General features: G+C 38.7%; 1 protein-coding gene across 1 annotated transcript; it reads right to left on the bottom strand.

Moving 5' to 3' along the window:
* Nucleotides 1-8,865: 8,865 nt before the first annotated feature.
* Nucleotides 8,866-15,430, bottom strand: LOC137604073 (high-affinity choline transporter 1-like). The gene is made up of 9 exons (XM_068328007.1): nucleotides 15,247-15,430; nucleotides 14,059-14,175; nucleotides 13,386-13,541; nucleotides 13,159-13,307; nucleotides 12,937-13,080; nucleotides 12,392-12,545; nucleotides 11,687-11,904; nucleotides 10,991-11,440; nucleotides 8,866-8,898 (listed from the first exon to the last, which is right to left on the bottom strand). Exons 1-9 carry the CDS (start codon nucleotides 15,428-15,430, stop codon nucleotides 8,866-8,868), a joined length of 1,605 nt encoding a protein of 534 aa, XP_068184108.1.
* Between the last annotated feature and the right edge of the window lie 1,226 nt (nucleotides 15,431-16,656).

Here is a 16,656-nt window from a genome sequence, read left to right as displayed (position 1 = left end):
AAACACTTTGACATCTTCACTCATTACAAAAAATATGATCACATTTTTTTTAGACTTTGGCTCTGTAGGCTCTGTGAAGCAGGTCAGACCTTTTTTTTTTGCTTCAGGACCTGAACCATTGGCATTGAGAAGTTTGCTTTGCCACATAATTATTAATTTAATTTACTCACAATTATTGATTCAATACTTGTAACAGCTGTAAATCAATACTATTAATTGCAGATTCATAATTGCATACCGTGTGGGCGTATAATTTGGTATCCAATGGGATCTGGAATCTATTGTACAATTTCTGCACTCTTACTTTTGTTGTTAGGTTTTGTTTATGTTTGTCTATACTATACAGTCATGTTTATATGCCTCTTGTCCTTAAACCCAACCTGTATATCCCTATGTACTGTATTGAACTATGGGAGAAGCACATTGAAGATCTGTTGTTCAGCAATAAATGACATGGTGGAAGTTATTCTTGTCTTATTTCATGTAGTGTCTAAGTAGGAGGCATAAGCCTTAACTACAGTGATACAACTGTCATAAAGCAGAGGTGTAGTGCTGTGGTACTGTTTACTATAGGGTAGGGATACATCTATAATTATTGTCTATAGTATATAAAGTAATTGCTTTAGTTGCCAATTTAAAAGTCCTGAAGTTACCGTATTTTGCGCACCATTCAGCTCATTGTACAAAGAGGCGCGGTCTAAATTATGGAGTTTATTTCTGTACTTTGATATGTTATTTTCGACGTGCTGGTGCTTTCTGTGTGCTTTTTCTGTGTTTTGTGTACTTGCTATGCTGTGTGCGATGGAGAAATCAATTTCCCTGACGGAACCTCCTTAAGGGATGAATAAAGTTATACACTACTCTCTCTACTTTTCCACACGGCGCACCTTATTGGTCGGTGCATGCTAGCTAACGGAAGCAAAAAGGTGACTGTGGTTGAACTGTGTTGTACTACGTATTTAAATTTTAAAAAACACACCGACATTATTTTTTAAATATGTTTTTATTTCTTTAGTTTTTGATAAATCTGTGTTAAATCCTTCGAAGTCCTCATCTTCGGTCTGCATTGAATAGCTCGGCAATTTCACTCTCGCTGACCGTCTGGTTTCCGGGTGGCTGTCCGGTAATGATGCCGGCTTTAGCGAAACATATCGGACAAAAGTCAAAGCAGACACGTTAGTCCAGGCATCCGCAATCCACCCACATATTGTGGTGTACCTCGCTCAGCACTGCCTCCAGTCCTGATAAACGTGTGTTCACATCTCTCATCCATCATTCCACGACGCATGCAGCTTAACTTTTAAAGGCTCTGTTTACACCAATGTTGGAGTTCTTTCATTAATCCTCCCAGGATGATGGCAAGCTCTGAATTCAGCTGCTTGATGTGGTTTTTTTTATAGAAGCGGTGGTGTGGACGTGCATGGAGTCACAGATCAAGAGAGATGGCGAAGCGTGAAAAAAGCCACCCAGTCTCTTTACGTGAACCGGAATAACCGGAACTGATAGTGTGGAGCTTACATGTTTCATCGTAAGCATGTCTCTTCGCTGACGCCATTGTCGGGGATCTTTAGCCAAACAAATGTGATTATGCAGCATACCTGTGGTACAATACCGGCATTTACTGTATACCGAATACCTACCGGATTCGTGCCAGACGTAGCCTCACGTCATGTTCTCTAATTGGTCCTTTGCTGCCGGTGTACGTAGCGACGTAATACGTCAGGAACGTCAGTTTATGGGTGGAACGCAAAACCGGAAACGTTAAAATTACGTTTCTGTTCGGAACGAACCAATTGGCAAAAAATTCTGGTTCAAAGCCTTGGTTTTAACCATATATAATGTTGACAAATCTTGCTGTTCCTAGAAAGAATGTAAACATGGTTATGCTCTAGGTTATATCTGTGACAAAGGCTAAAATGTTGAGTTAGAGACAATGAATGTAAGGTGTTATGACTACACTGATAAATTAATGGATGGTTGAAACAACTATGTACCACAATGACTGTCAAAATTCAATGTATGAAAAGTTACCTTTGCCTTTCCTTCTCCTCCTGACAGGACTTGCCTAACTAGATGCCTGAGCCACCTCAACTAGCTGGACTTGTTGTAGAGTAGCAGCAGCCTTACATAATATAAGTCCCGAACCGATAATTTAATAACTTTTGGCTAATAACATAATAATTAGGAGTTGAGGTTAGGAGTTAGGGTGACGGGTTGGTTACTGTTCGGTTACGGTAATCACGTAATCCAATGGCTACACATGTAGAGAAGTTATTGAGATCTCATGCAAGAACTATAATTTGAAATAAGAAATGGATTATTTTGTGTAGATTTATTTTCACCAGTACTGCCAGTAAGGAAGTCAGGTAGTAAGATTGCTAAAAGAGAAAAACCCAGACCAGAACAGACCTTAGTGAAAGCTTCAATGCACGTTTTCACAGACACTATCTTGGAATAATATAGATACTCACATTCAAAGACTAGACTCTTCATCAACTTCCACTCTACTTTTTTCTGTTATTTTACACTGTTTTATTTAGTTGTTGTTGCACTGCTGATTGCAAAGCAATAGGCTTTTTTATTAGACCTACCTCTCTTTCAAATCTCTGTAGATATTTAGTGCTATTTTTCAAGCACTTGCCCAGACCAGCGCTTGCCCAGACTAGCTTATCCTATGTCTTTCCTTTCCGGATGACAAGGACGGCAATGTTATCAAACCTGAGGACCTTCACTGTACTGCTCACGTTTGTCAAGGTCCTGATCCCAGTTATGAAAAACATTGGTTTTTGTGACAAAAACAACTGTCTCTCCACAAAATGCACTTTTATAAGGACTCCTATGTGAATGTTTGACTCACTCGTGAATAACGCCCCTTCTTCAGTGTTGTTGGATCCTCCCCTCACCTTACTTTGCCCAAACCTAAAAATTCACACTGGAAAAATGTGGTTTGCTTTGTTTGTGATTGTCTAGAGATTAATCACCGGTTACCTGTTTGTGGTTCAACTTATTTATGGGATAAAAGTAAATATGATTTTGGTCTTATAAAAAAATTGTGAACCTCAGAGAGGCTAGGCTGAGATGGTTTGGACATGTCCAGATGGGGGAAAGTGAATATATTGGTGGAAAGATGCTGAGTTTTGAACTGCCAAAGAGGAGGCCAAGAGGAGGACCAAAGAGGAGGTTTTGTGGTGTAGTGAAAGAGGACATGAAGGTAGTTGGTGTGAGAGAAGAGGATGCAGAAGACAGGGTTAGATGGAGACAATTGATTCACTGTGGCGACTCACGAAGGGAAAAGCTGAAAGGAGAAGATTTCCAGTAAAAAAGATGTGGCAGCAGTGGCTCAGTGGTATATATATATATATATATATATATATATATATATATATATATATATATATATATATATATATATATATATATATATATATATATATATATATTTTTTTTTTTTTTTTTTTTTTTTTAAATTTTATTTTTTTTTTTGTTAACTGTTGAGACTGACTTCAGTGATTTGAATTGCAAAAACTTCACAAACGGCAGCAATGGTGGGCATCCCTGTGCCCACCTGTCCTTTCTCACTCTATTTAGGTGAAAAGAAAGGCAGTATGACTGCTGTTCTCTGTCAACTACATGGCAACCATCAACACTCCTGTAGTTTTTTTTTTCCATTAAACCACTTTGGTTGCATAAACTACCTCCTTTGTCTGTTGTGGTTTCTTGTGGTTACCACCAAGCCACATAAGAACTGACATGTCATGCACCTGTCACCATCTTTGTTCCAAACTATGTCATATCTGTTTTGAATGACAGACAGACAACTCACATTACTTCTTCTCACTGCCACAGATATCACACCATCCTCCTGTTACTCCCTGATGTCACAATGTAAAGGTGCAACACACTAAATCCTGCAATCCTGCTTCTCTCACCTGATGATGGGGAACCACAGTCCTGTGTAGCTGCCCTCTAAGCCACGTGCACTCCCTGCATCGATTTTTTCTGAGCAACCCCTCCCTAATGGAGATGTATTCCATTATGTTGATGGTTCTACATCTGGAGACCCCGTTGATGGCTCAGCCTTGGTAGGCTTTGCTGTGGTGGACAAGCATGCCATGGTTCTATCATCCTCCCTTCCTAATAATGTCTCAGTGCAAGCTACTGAATTGATTGCCCTGACACAGGCATGTAAGTTGGCCTCTTCTAAATCTGTCACCATCTACACTGACTCTTGTTATGCTTTTGCTTTCACCCTTGAGTGAGGCGCCCTTGAGCGAGGCGCCCTTGAGCAAGGCGCCCTTGAGCAAGGCGCCCTTGAGCAAGGCGCCCTTGAGCGAGGCGCCGTCCCCCTCACTAGCTGCTCAAAAAAATAATTAGAATTTTTATGAAATCTGACAGACAACTCATTTCTCACAGTAACCTCATTGCTACCCACCTCCAAGGCATTCTCTTACTCTCTGCGACCCAACTCACAGAGGCAGCAGCTTCAACAAGGAAACCCAAGCTTCCCTTTCCCCGGCTACATGAACCAGCTCTGACTGGGGGGATCTCAAGGCATTCCCAAGCCAATGTTAAGCTATAATCCCTCTACCTTGTCCTGGTCTGCCCCGAGGTCACCTCCCAGCTAGTCGTGTCAGAAACACCTCCCCAGGGAGGCACCCTAGTGGCATTGGCACCAGATGACCAAACCACCTCAGCTGACTCCTTTCTATGTGGAGCAGCAGCAACTCCATGGATGAGGATGGATGGATGGACAATGCAAATTTCAAAAATGTATATAATGTTAATTTACTTTTGTACTTTTTTATTATTTGTCTTATTTGCTAAGTGTTCATACTTTCTATAGCCATGGAAATGACTCTTGGAAAATGCCACAATAATGGGAATTTCCCAACTGTGGGAGTAAAAAAAAGAATATTGTATCTTGTCTGAGAGCAATTGAACCTCCGCCAATTATCGTAGTAGAACATTTCTACACACTGTCACACTAAATTTCAGGTAGGATAGAGATGTTCCAATCAAGCCCACAATGACCACAGAGGCACAGACAACCCACTGATTCTCTCTGTTTGAGGCCTAAAGAAGAAAATGAACAAGATGAGCTGAGCATTACATTAGTTATACCGCCTTCTTTCAAGTTCATTATCATATTGCATTTACAAATTGCTGCACTTCCCACCGGTAAATAATAATGTTATTTTGCACACAATCATTACTGATAACATGACTTCAATCTTAAAATAAAGTTATAAACGACTTAGATACTGTAGAGTATTATTGTTAAAAATAGTTCATTCTCCAAAGAACTCATTTTATATCAAGACCACCAGATGGCAATGTGAGCTCAGCAATTAAGAAATCTGACTTAATGGCACACCTCTTTTGGTCATATTTAACTGTAAAGATTTCACCTTTAGTCTCAAAATGTTTCTTAGCTTCTATTACACTTGTTTGATACTTTGGATTGCACAGTATAATTAGTACATGGTATTAAGTGAATCCTATGCTTTTCAATACTTTAATAAGTGTTTTGGTTTATATTATGTGCACTGATCATTACTTTCCTCTCAGGAACTCCAGGACAGGTAGTAGTTAGGTGAGTTTGTTACCTCCAACTGTGAAAAAACCTCTCTCAAAATGGACTCTGTGTGTTGCCCTTGAGTATGTGCGGAAAAAAAAGTTTTTGTGTTTCTGTGTTTCCCTACACCTAAAAAGAAGTGCAATATTTTACCTGAGGCCTCAAGATCTTCTTGTAAATATTGGTGGTGGAGACAGAAGATGCCAAAAGCAAAATAGAGTCAGCTGATGACATCACTGCAGCGGCAACACATCCAACGCCGATGATGGAGATGTAGGCTTGGGTAAGGTGCTGTAGGGCAATCGGCATAACCATCACTGATTTGTGGCGCTCATATGGAGATGGAGAACCACAGGTGGTCTGGTTCCAGTCTGTTGATGGAACCTGGGATTTAACAGTGGATCAAAACCACTTCATCGAAACTTTTACACATACAGTATTACAATATGAGAGTGATGTCTAAGTAGTGTGGTATGTGAGGCCATTAGACATAAGATTCAATGTGGTATCTCTGCTGTAGTAGCTCAGATATGACTGGCTCTGCTCTATGCACCAAAGTGTGTACTGCAGTGCTGTCAATCATCAACCCTGAATGTCTCGTGAAACTCAAGTTATAGCATAGTAAGTATTAAACAGACAATGTTTTCTTTTAGCTGTCAATGAAAATGAACATTGGGTTATGAGGACATTGTGTCTGAGAGCTGACACGGTCAGAATCCTTGAAAAAGAATTTAAACCAAGGACAACCAAAGTGAAAATCCCTGAATATGAGTCAGAAACGCTGGAAAGACATGGAAAGACCAATCAAACAATCTGGCAATGATTCAACTGTACAGTACAGTTTAATAAAGGATGAGATAATTGGGGGAAATAGAAGCAGCTGTGGCAATAGAATGAGTGTGTCACCCTTTTTAATGACTAGTCTGGATGGAAATCTAAATATCTAATAATCTGGTCTACAAAACTCCAACGTGTCTCAGTCTACTCAATTTGGGTTCTACAGTATAACAGGTATCCCAAATATAGGATATAAAACAGCAGCAGCAATGTATATTTTCTTGGCTATTGTTGTGGAAGACGCTGACAAGGTCCTCTGGTGGATGAATTGATATCCAGTACTTCCCAAAGCCTTAAATGAAAATCTGTCAGTTCAGCAGTAATAGAGCCATATTGGTAAATGCTTCAACATGTCTGAATATTATTAGTTGTAACATGCAATTTCCCAATTCCCAATTTGTTCAGTCACCTATTCAAAGCATGTAGAATCTTGAGGTTCTCCTGACTAATGTGTTTAACAGCATCCACCCTGTGTGTGTTTGATGTCCGACCCATACATGTTGTTCAGTGTGAGAGTGGTTTAGTAATGGGTAAAATGATATTTAAAATGCATGATATTTGAGAGAAAGATGTTTGTCAGTATACATAGTGTACAGAGTACCTACTGACAAACCATGACTTCTGCATGTTGATTCATCGTTGTCATCTTCAATGAATCACCATCAGGGGCAGTGGGCTATACCCTTACAGTTGCACCAGGATGCTTTGGGGACTGAACGACTGACCTTCTGACAAGCGGACAGTGCCCTTATCTTCTGTGCAACAGCCAAACGCAAACCTGGCTATCTTGTTTTCCAGTTCACATATTTCTCTAATCTACAATCTAGTGGACCTTATCACATCTTATTTGTCCAGGCCTTGGACATTCTGGCCTTGTCTGTCAAGTTTAAGCGTCGGGGGCCAATACTATTGGCAGTTATTCATGAAAGTCCCATCAGGGCTTCCATAAATAACTAGACAATAAGAACATTGTCAGTGACAGGAGGGTGGAGGTTTCCTAAGTCAGAGTTAGATGAGTCTGAATGGATATTAAACCAGCAAAATTCAGGTCTTTGGTTCTGAAAAGATAGGAGTGTGATTAACTAAGTCCATTACTCTCTCAGTGGTACCAGAATCCCATCAGTCATTAGGAAGGCAAAAATGGCATTGTATATTTATATATATACATATATTTATATACGTGTATATATATATATATATATATATATATATATGTGTGTGTGTGTGTGTGTGTGTGTGTGTGTGTGTGTGTGTGTGTGTGTGTGTGTGTGTGTGTGTGTGTGTGTGTGTGTGTGTGTGTGTGTGTGTGTGTTTATCACATATGCATGCATGAGCATGTAATCTATATTTATCTTTATTGCTTCATTGAACCCTGCAAGGATCAATGATCATAAATCAATTTCCTATAATGTACGTCTACAATACAGAAACCAAGGATTAACACATTAAATTAAATGATATTCAGTTTTATTCAGACAATATATGCAGTACAGGAAACGTCAAAGTGCTGTTTTCTGGGGTTATTGATCGATGTGTAGCTGCTGTACAGCCAGCCTACCAAAGAGGGCGCCCATGTTCACAATGAATGAAGTGTTGAGTGATGGACTTGTTTGCAACACAATTGTTCCAAAGGGTTCGAAGCCCCACAAGGCCTCATTTGAACATCAGTAGAGTTTGACCAGACCTTAAATAGGGTGGAGTCTGGTTGGAGATTGGATGCAGGTGGCTGCAGGAACACAGCTGACAGTAATGGGAGAATTGAGCAGGAGTTTTATTTGAAATACTGAGGACATGAAGGAAAACTGGAACTGGGTCTGTGACAATAAAAAGCATACATTTCAGGGGGAGTTTTTGTAGTTTATATTCTGAAAAATAGATTTACCAACCAATCAATCATGTTATTGTTGAGAATGATCCCTTTTAGTTGCATGACTTAGAATAAAGAGAGCATCAAGTGAGTTTTTTGAATTTAAGATGGGGAACAGTTCCCCCTAGAATTATGTTTCTTGTCATAAAATTGCAAAGAATTGAAGGTTCTATTGTCAACATTCATTGTCCAAAGTCAGAAATAAATGTCAGATGTCCGTAATCTTCAGTCTGTCAGACGAAAATGCATTCAGAATAAGATTCTTTAGTGATATCACTGCATCAAAAAAAAGGATCAAATCCTACAAATCCTCTGTTTTATTGTGTTGTGTTATCTTCATTCTAAATGTTCACTTAAGGTCTGAAATACATTTTTATATCAGAAATCCTGCTTTATTTTGCTTAAATATCTTCAAAACAGAGAGTACGTCAGTTGCTGGTTTAAGAGGTTAATGTAGTCATCTACTACAAAATGATTCAAATCAAATGGGTATTAAACATCCTGCTAAAGTTACATCTTCATCATGTATTCTTAGTATAAGAATACATAAAGATGAAATGTGTTTACCTTGAAGGACTGAATAGTTTCACACGTCCCTCAGCAGGAGGCCGTTACAGAGCTGAAGGACAGAGGCTGCAAGCTGACACCCAGTGTTTGGTCTAGTCTTACAACGTTATGCACAGATCCTCTTTTGTGAGTGGTTGAATCGCTTGGCCTTGTTTCCACATTAAAGGCCTGTTCTGGCAAAACATCTCTGGCCCAGAAAAGAGTTCACAAAAGGACAAACTTCGTTTATTTTTTAATTTTAACATATTGAACTTGACATAATGGTCTGGTCTTGCCTAAAACTGATGATTGTATACGAGTCAGATTGTAAACATGTAATGCTGAGGCTGTGTTAGTGCTGTGTCATTAACAAGAGTTGGTGCATCAGTCGATTTAAATGAGACAAATAAAAACTTAGGATCTTAAAATATAATATAGAACTTGTCATAAAAATAGCATTAAACAGGACTGAGCCAATCACTGGGTGAGTAGATTTAATGTGTTAAAATTGATGTTTCTACATTTATCTGTTCTGTCTCTGTTTACTTCCTGCTTGGTTATGTAAATATGTCATTAGCTCATTTCCAGCCATTGGTGAAAACGCCTAATCCTAGAACCACCCTGAACTGAACTATATATACCCGAAAAGTCATCAATGTCTTCAATCTAGATGACCTGACATTTTTCAGATTGAGCTAATCACTCTCTGGCTCTTACCATCACATCCTGCTCTGATAAATCCATCTGACTGTCAATCAAATGTAAACATCTGCATTTTGTTAATCTCAATACACCATAATTTAAGTAACATCTACATGTCAAGATACCTGTTTAGCAAATACTTTATTTAAGAATACGAATGATCCCAGTTCAAACGATAGAATATTTATCTGAAATAAAACTGAAAACACTGATTAACTATGGTTAGTGTTATGAAGGCCAAGGTACATGTCTTACGTTCCACAGTGTTATGGCTTAAGAATATATTCGGACTGAGATAAAGCCTAATCTTCCCAAAGTGTGTGATATCTGTGACTTCCAATATTTCAGTGTTGTGACTTATGGTAGTTTCCGATAAAAGCGTGGCCTCCAGTTCAACAAAACAGCAGTTTTGCTGTTCTATCTTTGGTTAATTTGCTCAAACTTTCTCACCATTTTTTTTTATTGTAAATGTTACTTTCTTCACTGTGTAGGTAACAATCGAGTTCTTGAGAGGGGCTTATTTTTTTTGCTTCAAATATTTGCTCCAAACTGTTTGCTGCAAATGTCATGCTTTAAGAATAAACATCGTTTAAATAATGCCACATATTAATAACACCAGAATTCTCCTTTCATTGATCAATGAAAAGGCTGTGATTGACAGTTCATGAGTGACTGAGTGCACAGAAAGAGCCACGTTATACAACTTTCTCTTGTTATTTTTTATAGGTTTTAGTTTTATTAGAGTATAGGCTCAAAAATACATGAATGAAACACACGATTAATTGAAACAGAAAATTGTTTCCCACCACAGATTTTTAGATTTCTATATTAAACATCCATCCATCCATCTTCTAAGCCCACTTCATCTGCTGTCGTGGGTCGCAGGGTCCTGGAGTCTATCCCAGCCGACTGGGGGCGTGAGGCTTGGGATTCTCCGGGCGCGACGCCAGCGCACCGCGGAGCCCCAACATGCACGCACGCACACACTCAATTTGGGATTGGCCAAAAAACTTGAAGCGCAAGTTTTTGGAGATGGGAGGAAGCCGGAGAACTTGGAGAGAACCCACACAGAATGGGGAGAACATGCAAACTCCGTACAGTGGTAGGTGGCACGTGTCCCAAACGGTAGCGCTGTCACCTCACTGCAAGATGCTTGAAATGGGTGGATTAGTGGATGGATGGGTGGATGGAATTATGACCTTTGGAAACTGGGAAGGGTAGAATGAACAGGAACAGGGAGATGTCACACAAAGTGTTCATGAGAACGAATGCACACAATATTTTTCAGCTACTTATCAGCATTTTCTGGTCTTTTTTACACATAAACAATTTGAAGCTTGCTGTATGCTGAGGACATCCTAACAACTTGGGTGAACCATTAGCTGTGTTGCCTCAGTCTGAGGATCATTTTTGCACAATTTGTCATCGTCTTCTACAGCACCATTTATTGGCGTCAGTGGTACTGGTGCGTTCTGGGCTTTCACTTTGAACACATCCCACTTCTCAGGAAGAAAACCTTTGTTGAAGAAGAGAGCTGACAGGTAGGAGAGCAACAAGATGGCAGCAATAGCCGACAGCATGGAGATGGTCTTAACTGGGGCATACTGGACAAAAACACCATCCTCCAGAGTGCATCCTGGGAAGTGTATGACTGGTTCTAATCCTATTGATGGTTCTCCACTAAGCAGTCTCATCCCAATACCTACTATAAAGCCTATAACAGCCCCATAACCATTAGAGATGTTGAAGAAGAGAACACATGTGAGTTGTGGGAAGATTATGTTATAAGCGATCTCAGTACTAAGGAACCAGAACATCAAGATGGAATTTTTCAGGCTGGTGAGAGATGTGCCAACCACGCCAACCACCACCACAGCAGCTCTGATCACCCACATAGTCTCTCTGTCTGTTGCCTGAAAGAAGAGGAAAGAGGAAGAAAATTGTTTAAACAAAGAGTCCGGCCAATCATGTTTGAGCGTAGAGTGGATGGTAAATGTCTTTGATACCAGACCAAGTTAGACTTTATGGTTGGATCTTTGAACCTTCTGCACTATATCTTAGAAAATTGTTCACTTGGTTCTGAGTATATCCCACCCACTAACAGGTCTCAAATTGGAACAAATAAATGTGAACAAACTGAATCTTTTTTTAAATTTTACCTTAGGCCTCAGGATGACCTTGTAAATGTTGACTGTGAAAATAGAAGCTGCTGAAAGCAGAGCAGAGTCGGCTGATGACATCACAGCGGCAGCAATACACCCCATACCAATAATGGAGATGGAGGCTGGCGTAAGGTGCTGCAGGACAAGCGGCATAACCATAGCTGATTCCCCTCGTTCATATGGAGATGGCAAACCATAGGTAGTCTGGTTCCAGTCTGATGCATGGACACAAAAGTTTAGAAATGGTCTCACTATTTTTTGAGTGCCCTCCACCAACAATTTTAATGTTAAGAGACTTTAAGTATATCAGTTTATTTGATAACTGCACAGTCTGGAGAGATCTATTTGGGACCATTTGGGATCTGTCCCTGGACCTTGGTCACTCGGTCGCTTGGTTGGTTAGTTGTTTTGTCTATAACACAGCAAACTTTGCCAAACTGCTAACCCTTCCATAAAGACGTGTTTTGTGAAGGCTTTGCTTTATACATGGCTGACATTCAGCGGGTTTTGCAAACTGCTATTCAACAGTGATATTTGAGCTGTCATATGCTTGAAATTGAGTGTGCTCACAACTCATATAAGCTTTTTTTTTTTTTTTTTTTAAAGAATAAGCAGTTCACAACACATACATTTGTACATAACATATTGATCTAACAATGTCAGTTAATCAGTCCTTCAGTTTCTCTTTATTATGATTGTTACCTGTAGATGCAGCAGCTGCTCCAAGGAGTATAGAAGGGATCCCAAACACGAGTATGACAAAAGCAGCAACAAAGGCGGTGGTCTTTGCTACAGCTAAGGAAGATGCTGACAAGATTCTTTGGTGGATGACCTGATATCCCAAACTCCCCAGTGCCTTAAGAGTAAAGCAGTTGTGTATTCATTTAATCACGGAGATGGCGTCTATAGTCAAATGAAACTTTACAACTACATTTAGAGACAAACTGATTCATACAATAGATTGAACTTTTATCATCACTCTGAAGATCTCTGTAAAGAAAGTACATTTTTTATATTTGGCAAGGTCCACATTGCTTCTTCCTTACTGTCATGATACGAGTACACAAATAATATGAAGATAAGTGTTACCCTAACCACTAGGTGGCTGCACCTGTAACTGTTTACATGGTTACTATAGCTACCTGAGAGAATGCAAAGCCATACTTGAGTAATTTGCTCATACTGTTTACTAAAGACATCTTTTCATAAGTTTCAGTTTCTGCTTAATGTACAAACATTACACTTACAATGAATAAGAAGTCATCAATCATTCTCCAGGAATTTTTCAGCTCCAGTTGACCAATCCAGGGAGCATGTAAGGTGTTGTTCATTAGTGTCTGAGTGATGTCCAGGGTGGAAGGGTTCATCAAAGCAAAGGGAACACAGATCCACTGCAGAAACAAACGTTTAAGTGATGAGCAGGTGTCATCGGCCAGAATTTATAGAAAGTGATAGTATTACCATCTCACCATTGCAATCATGATGATGGTCAGCTGTATGACATCTGTGTAGGCAACAGAGTAAAGACCTCCCATCAGTGTGTAGGTAATGATTACAGCAGCAGAGATCCAGATACAAACAGTGAAGGATGAATCCAGGACCACAGTCATTATTCCTCCTGTCAATTAGAGTTTGTCATGAGATTTTATACCTATTGTATATAACAAATATAAATATTTCTATGTACTTTTTTTACCTAAAGCAGTTAATGTTGAGGGCACCCAGGTCACATCCATAATTATTGAAGTCAAGCTTGGTAGGGTTGTTACCACTCTTCCATATTTCCTGATGAAGGGGTCCAGCATCGTCATATAGTTTCCGTCTCTCATTGGTTTGGCAAACAAAACACCAACTTCATTTACAAGGAGACCAGAAAACAGTTAGGCCAAATAATCAAATTAAGGGAGTGTGAGACAAAATTTGACATTTCATTTAAAAAACAAAAAATAACAAACAAGCATGAAACATGATAATCTGATCTTCACAATATGACTCCATGACCATGAAAGCCTCCCTAGAATCTGGAGTCACAGTAGCATCATGACTGGTTGGACAATCACTCTAGAAAAAACAATTCATTGATGGTGGGGGGTTTTTCAGCACCTAGATCAATGGAATTGGTGCAAGTTCGGCTACAGTCTGATTTTAAATCAAGATTGAATCATTGTCGTTTGTTGTCTCATGATGGTGAATCTGAATCAGCATTATCAATACAGATGATGATCCAGACATCTGAATCTCATGGACTATTCAAATTTCTACAAACGTGTGGAAGGGTTGGAAGGGTGGCTCATGGGTCACCAACTCTCAACAGGTGACAAACGTACATACTTGAAATTCTGATGGTAAATCTCAAAGAAAGTACATACCTAAAATAAAAGTTAATACGTATGACAATAACAGCAGGATTGCCCAGGTTAGTCCCATTGACGGCTTGTACACCATCTCAACAATGCCAAGAATGAAGGCTCCTCCAACCCACGTAGCTGCAAGGCAGATAATGAGTAATTATTTAAGGTATTGAGTGAATGTAACTAAAGGACAGTGTGAAATATAATGTCTGAATTGGGTTGCAGCGTAGTGTAATGAGAGGTGTTGTGGAGTCCGGGGATGGGAATTTAACAAACGGCTTCTACTCGTCAGCCCTTATTTTTCCCCAGATGTTGTTAATGAAGGTGAAGTCTGTTATGATAACATGTCCGATAAAAAAAGAAAAAAAAAGAAAGAAGAATTATTCATCACCGTAATTTTCTAATGTTGCCTATGAATGACCCCTATGCTAACGGGAGCGCAAGTGAACAATTTTTTTGTTTAATGAAGATAAGTTAGTAAAAGGGAGGGAGAAGATACAATTGGAAGTTAAAATAAAAAGACTGACAAATCTGAGTTCCTTTGTTCTATCAGTTGTTGCATTTCTAGAAAAGAACTGTTTTTACATTTCCAAATCTTTATGACTTCATTATGGTGACATCAATTCATCCATCTATACTGTGCTGCAAAAGTGAGACTAAAAATCAACAAAAATAAAAGGGAATAAAGTTGATCCACTACATAGAATTTGCCTTTAACAGCTGTGCTAGGGGCTAGTCTTTAAAGACCCAACTCATCTGTGTTGTCTTTTTTGAATTCACTTGAAAACTGAAAAATATCACTTTCAGTTCCCAGAAATTTTCAAATTTCAGTTTCCTTTTCAATTTTGTGTTGGCAAAGTAACAATTAACATCAAATAAAAATAACTTTGACAGCCTTGCTCCCCCTTAGGATGCATTTAAACTTTTCTAGTTTTTGAAAAAGTAAGACATCCTCGCCTCCAGATCTATTTTCAGACCTTTTCAGACACTGTTTGACAATTCTCCCCTGAAATTTATCAAAATAACCATATAAACTATTATATGGATTTATATATGACTTACTGGAATCATAGGGATTTAAATCTTGATTTGGATGAAGAGAAAAACTTTTACTTAAGAGATTTTATATTCCTATCAATAATTCAATTAATTTTTTTTACGATTCAGTGGTTTTTAAAGATAATTTGTGAGATCTGCTTTCCTCACCTGTCATAGTAAAGATCCCCACCACCAAGTTAATGCTCCGGTTTCCCAATAAAGTCATCTCCATTCCAGTGGCTGCACTTTCCTTCTGTTTTCTTTTGGACTTGAAAGAAGCCCAGATGCCGGTGCCAAGGACCAGCAGGTAGAAAATCACCATTGAAATCACTCCTGGGATGTTGACTGCCATAATTGGTGGATTATGTGGCTCTTCTTCTGCCTAATGTCAAACTGACTGATCTGCTTAAAAGCTGTTTTTTTTAAAACTTGCCAGAAACAAGAAAGACAAAATATGTCAGTCTTGAGGTGACATCATTGGCCTTCAGGACTTACAAGATGGAGTCTGGTGGGGGTGGTTTTTTTTCATTGTTTTTTTCTGATTAGGGAACAAATTCTCCTGAGTTACTGCTTCACTGTATACAACACTGTGACCTATTTTGCTTTTTAACTCCAATAATCAAATAATTGGTCTGTGCTTTTTTTGTATGTGTGCAGGAAGAAAGATATTTGTAATAATTAAGTATTTTAACCATTAATAAAATTTTACATTTCTAATTTTTATAATAATAATAATAACAATAATAATAATAATAATAATAATAATAATAATAATAATAATAATAATAATAATAATAATAATAATAATAATAATAATAATAATAATAATAATAATAATAATATGCCAAAAATGAATTGAACTGAAAGTTTGACCACTCCAAGAAGGAATGTGTGGCCACATGGTGGAACACCTCAATCCTGCCGCTGAACTTTAACAGAAACTGTCAAGGCGTTTATCCTGAGAGGTCAGATGCCTGAGTGACTGGTGCAGTGTTTTTTAAGTGCAAGCACTCCATTATGTGCATTATTTGGGGCTGCTTGAGGGACATTTCTCTGCTTTGTGTTTGGCTCTTTTACCTGAGGGAGTTTACCTCGAGCATGTCAGGGCAGCACCAGGAGGCTCCTTCAACTAAACAGATTATCAAAGAAAGGTGGAAGATCTGTAAATACCAGCAGTTTGTTCTGTGGAATTCATCTGCTACCGTATGTTTTAATGTCCTCCTCATGTATTCCCAGCTATTTGTAAGAGGTTTATAGACTTCACGTACTAGAAAAATACAGATAAAAAATAGTTTAATTGTGCCGCCATGTTAGGAGGGCAGATCTGGAAATAGAAATGATGGAGCACAAATTAGAGGTGGGTGATGGTTGTTTACGTAACTTAAGTATAATTAACAATGCACAGGTTACGTATGCATGTCTATTGGTTGATATATACATGTATATATGTACTGTATATATAATTTATTTTTATACTTAAGAGGGGTTTGGGACTTTTTTAGAAGACTGGAACTTTTTAAATGGGGGAAATTTATTTTACATAGGAGTAGATTGATTTACGAGCTCAGTCATAGAACA

This window comes from Antennarius striatus, chromosome 11 (assembly GCF_040054535.1).
Source record: "Antennarius striatus isolate MH-2024 chromosome 11, ASM4005453v1, whole genome shotgun sequence".
In the NCBI taxonomy this organism is placed as follows: domain Eukaryota; kingdom Metazoa; phylum Chordata; class Actinopteri; order Lophiiformes; family Antennariidae; genus Antennarius; species Antennarius striatus.
This window is presented reverse-complemented; position numbering and strand designations above follow the sequence as displayed.

What these genes read in the sequence shown, in the direction of transcription:
- LOC137604073 (XM_068328007.1), bottom strand. Translation starts at nt 15,430, where the DNA reads ATGGCAGTCAACATCCCAGGAGTGATTTCAATGGTGATTTTCTACCTG. An exon ending in CCATCATCATGATTGCAATG is followed by an intron (nt 13,081 to 13,158) that starts GTGAGATGGTAA and finishes TTGTTTCTGCAG; the next exon opens with TGGATCTGTGTTCCCTTTGC. An exon ending in TGAAAGCCCAGAACGCACCA is followed by an intron (nt 8,899 to 10,990) that starts GTACCACTGACG and finishes TCTGTCCTTCAG; the next exon opens with CTCTGTAACGGCCTCCTGCT.